The 5000-nt window shown below is 44.3% G+C and overlaps 1 protein-coding gene across 1 annotated transcript in view; it reads right to left on the bottom strand.

Moving 5' to 3' along the window:
• Positions 1-5000, bottom strand: part of klhl29 (kelch like family member 29) — a gene marked incomplete at its 3' end in the record, with an annotated part of 195139 nt that overhangs the window by 67146 nt on the left and 122993 nt on the right. The window contains 3 exon segments of the mRNA XM_084439232.1: positions 281-312; positions 315-366; positions 470-608. Coding sequence (XP_084295358.1) covers positions 281-312; positions 315-366; positions 470-608 — 223 coding nt within the window.

The following is a 5000-nucleotide window of genomic DNA, read 5'->3' on the forward strand; positions in this document are numbered from 1 at the left end:
GGATTTCTCTACAATAAACCCGAGATGTGGACACATGAAATAAGGTAGCTACTGTGCAGTAAGAAAAACAACGTGCCTTTATCAATATCATAGCCCTGGCAAAATGGTCACCCAAAGTGTATGGTGTTATATTCTTATGTGAGAGCCCTACGTAGCCCTTCTAAAGTCAGTTTTAAAAGATCCCCCAGTCATGGAACGTTTTCTCTGCTCGTTAAAATGGAAATGTGGTTAATTTGCTCTATATGGGGAGGAAAGGTAAAGACGAGGGTTGACCTTTTACTCTGTTTTTGAGATACATTCATTTGAGCGGGAGAGGAGGGAGGAATGGCTGCTGGCCCTGTGAGAGGAACCAAAATCTTCACACACCTGCAAGAGAGAGAGGGGGAGGGAAAAGAAAGTGACACAAATGCGCCCTATGAAAAGAACAGATCTGATCAATGGCAGGTGGGGGAGGGGAGGGAAGGCAAACCTTTTCACCAGGTCCTTGAAATACAAGCTGCAGGAAGCTAGAACATTTTGGTGGACTTCAAATTCTTTGCCTTCAACAATAATTTTCAGGTCTGTAAACTCTTTCGCTCTGCGCTGTTGGTTCAACTCCTTCAACATCTCTGTAGAACAAACAAACAAAAAAGAAACAGACAATGCCATGTTCCTCTTTAGAAATGTCTTTCTTTCACAAAAAGACGATCATAGAAATACAGTAGCATGGCAACAGTTGAAAACAGACAACAACAGCAATGTGCAGATTATCACCAAATTATTACTGGCCATGTTTCATTATGTGATATAGAGGAGAAAACGCATACAGTACAGTTCAACAAACATTTGAGTGTAGGTGTGTGAGAAAAACTATTAGTAAGCTCAACACTTGGATGATGCATTGGAGGGCACTGTAAATAAATTGAGCAGCAGGCTAGTGTGGGAGGCGAGAATTTTCACAGCATATGAAACTGTTATAGAATCAATATTATATGAATGACTTGTTAGACTGTATTTGCCTTGTGTCAATTTACACATCACTATGAATTCAACAGAGCAGAATAGAATTATTAGCCAACTAAAGAGGCGTGCGGGCTGAAAACAGAGACACTGAAATGCATTATTCACAGTAGTAATAACAATCTTTGGCATTTTACCGGTATTGTACCCCGAGTACAGGTTAACTCAATAAACCGCACTATTTCTAAATTGGATTTGTCTATCGTTTATCCAAAACTCCTCTATGCCCTCAAAAAACAAAAGCATGACCATGAACACACTGATCATCGAGACTGAATTTTTATTTTTGAAAAAGGGGACATATTCCCTTGGCACCAGATGCAGGAAAGCTAAAGCTATCAGTGAGCTTCCTTCCGGGAGCACAGTGTCTGTCTGTCTGTCTGCCTTAGCTGTGACGCTGGGTCTGGGGTGCTTGTTTCACTCTGTGTATTAATGAGGCACCATGAGGAGATGCTGAGAGTGGGACACAGCGGGAGGATGGCTTTCAAATTAAACAGCCCCAACAGCATAAAGGGGACAGTCTGCCATGCTGTACGTTTTGAAGAGTATACTGTAGAGTCCATCTACTGTATAATACGTCCGTTTTTAAGGAAAAGGATAAACCTCTCCTGTGATACACGCAAACACGCAAACACGCGCACACACACACACACACACACACACACACACACACACCATGCAGGGTGCCTGGCTACAGAGGTACCCACACTGGCAGTAGGGGGGAGGCAAGCTATCTTGGACCACTGATTCCAAGTCAGATACGTTGTCCCCCCCCCCCCCCCTCCAATGGTTGTGGTTAGGATTGGGGGGACGGGGTTGGCAAATCTGATCCCAGATCTGTGGTCCAAGATCTTCTCCGCAGGCCACACACTACTGACTTTGTCTTGATACACGCAGTTAAAAAGACAGCGACCGCACCCTATGATCACAGCTTAGACATGGCACACTGAGCTGCTTCCACTCTAATCGTTATTCATTGCAAAGTGTGGTGTGAAGTGTGTGTGTGTGTGTGTGTGTGGGTGTTTTACATAATTGCCTCGCCAATTTATGTAGAACTGATCAGAGGAGCGATTGGATGGTCACGGGACGGCGTGCAGCAGTTAGCGTCGCCATCCTGCAAGACCTAGTCTGTATTCACGTACCCTGAACCCTGGGATTGAATGAACCTGGGCCGACTCCAGCCCCCGTGTTTGGCAGTGAGATCCACTCATTTAACTTCCCGCTTTCCTCTCACTGACATCACACCGCTGAATTTGGCAGACATATTTATTCAGCTTTAAGCTGTATGACAAATAAGTTTCAATTCTGAGCCACGGCGTGAAAGAAAACTTCTTTCCCAGGCAGAGGATCCCTGTCAACGCTATCGAATCAGGGAATTAGAACTAGAATTATCTCACTCAAACACCAACCCCACAAAGCTACAGTACCAAAGGGACTTTTTTTTTACTGATTCTATTAGTACTAACACATGCCTGTAGTGGCGCAAAACACCAGCAGAGCAAGCAGTGGAATAAACCTCAAGCAGGACGTCTACGGTAATTAGAGAGAAGAGATGGAGGTGGAGGGAGAAGGCCACCTCAGGGCTAAGAAGGCAATCATGTGTTAATCAACTTCAAGGCTAAATGGCAAATGATCCACCGTTAACAGAGCCGTAGAGCTACTTGGGATGATTTCCTCCTATAGCGTGCGAACACACACGCACACACACACACACACAGACACACACACACACACACACACACACACACACACACACACACACACACACACGCACGCGCACACAGTGGCTGCTAGCATTAGCCTTGTCCTTCATCTATCTGATGGCCCAGCCTGTTCCAGCGCTACTTGGCGGTTGGCTAGTTATCTGATTACTCTGCTGGCCGGTGACTGTGAATAGTGTGAATACAATGCATAGTAACTGAAGTGTGCATTGTCTCCAGCTACCGCTATGGCTCTCACCTTCAATCTGCCACAGTGCACAGTGGCCATTCACCCTGACACAGAGAGTTAGGAGAGGGAAGGAGGGGTGGAGAGAAAAGAGAACTATAGTTGTCAGCAGACAATGGTTCACCTCCCGCCATGCTAGACGGACACACCTGAATGGCTGACAGGAAAGCTGGTCGCGGCATATTTTTGTGTGGATAGCCAAGCGCCCCACCCCCCAATGAGGACAACTCATCGTTACCGGGGACCGTGAAACGGCACATGGCGTCCCCCTTTTCTCTGCTGCGGCGCGGAGCGTGGTGAGGGGTCGGCCGTGGCGAACGGAGCCGGCGGGGGGGGGGGAGGGAGGCCAGAGACACCACACGCTGCGCCGTGGGTGATGGGAAAATCAAACAAAGTCTGTGAGATCAATGCTAACATCGGCGCCGTCGTCCGGGTCCCGGTAGCGGTCCAGAGGTACGCACAAGACGGATAGCACTCCCGTGTGGGTTTGTTTTGCTTGAAGCATGCACAGTGCATACATGGTCCGAGTTTTACAGATGGACATGCATGACACAGAAAGTAATGAGGTGAGTGGGAGTATCTGATGTTTGTCTAATTACCCCCCCTGACACAGACAACGCCAAAACCCCTGCTATGCTGCTGTCTACACCATTGCTTGGACTGTTCCAGCTCTACACTTAAACTCGGGGGGGCTTGGAAACGATGCCAGTTCTGCTGCTCAGCCTAGTAACCCTACATTACCAAACAGCTCAGGGTGCAGTCTGCCAATGGGATGCTTTGATTTCCTGACGAGCAGCCAATCCCAGCTCTCTCTGTCTATCTGTGGCATGTGCTCTGGATCGAGGACGGCTTGTGGATTATACACTGAGCTGTGATAGGCTACTGTACAGGGTCAGCAGAGCATGCCATTGAGTGCTTTACTTGGAGCCATTTTACAGTTGTACTCTATCATGACTAGTGTTGATAATCCACCATTTTGTGTCGTGATTCTATGAACTGCATAGTACATTCTGAACAAAGGTATATGCTAATTTGTCTTTTGGAGGAATTAGTATTGACTAGAAAAATCACAAAGAGGAGTACAGTAGTCAAAGGAACTGCACTTCAACTCTTACTGTATGAGTGATACACTAGCCACACCAGGTGTGTACCAACAGGACATTGCTTGAACCTGCAAATTGCCATTTTGTAATGATCAGCAAAATGGTAAAGGAAATATATTGCTCTATTTTAATTTTCCCGTTGATTTATATTGCGAGTTTAGTGAAGAAAAAATGGTTAACACAATCATGAATGTCTTCATCAGCTTTTGGAATTTGACTTTATCTTAATAATTATTATTAGTATATCAAGTCTGTTTTTATCTACGTTTTAGTATGATTTGAATGAGCCTAATTAACACAATGATTCTAAAATCAACTCAACCATAACAGCCATTAACAATTATTGTGTTTGATTGGAATGTATTCCTGCGGCCCCCCAAACAGCTGAATGTTTGTGCTGTTTGCCGTGTCCCCGCTCACGCTGTAATGTGTCGCTGTGTGGCGAAATAAAGACCCCCCCCACCCCGGTCCTGTAATTCTTTTTCTTCTTAATATTATTATTATTATTAACAACAACAATAACAAAAATAATAATAATACATAATTATATTATTATATTTATGTGATTGGAAATGAATAGAACATGTTCTGAACAAAATAGGAGAAAAAAAACTGAAAGCACATTTGTGTTGCCTTCTAGAATGTTCTTATACAGTAAACTATGAGATGTGAAAGATGAGTATCTTTTGTCTAAATTACTAGCATGGGCATATTTGCTAGTAAATGGAAAATGGAAAAAAGACATGCACAACCGGACAAAGAGATTTTGGGAGAGACTGAGTTTCAACTGACTTTGGACGACTTTTCCTCTTTTGATGTTGGATGACATGTCAACTACTGAGCCGCTAAAAGATTGTACAGTAATAATTATTAATGCTGTCCTGTATTACAAAGACTAGTCATGTACTGAATGTTTGCTAATTTCTTTTTGTCTACGAATATGGTTGTAAT

Source organism: Borostomias antarcticus, assembly GCF_949987555.1.
Source record: "Borostomias antarcticus genome assembly, chromosome: 6".
Classification (NCBI taxonomy): Eukaryota; Metazoa; Chordata; class Actinopteri; order Stomiiformes; family Stomiidae; genus Borostomias; species Borostomias antarcticus.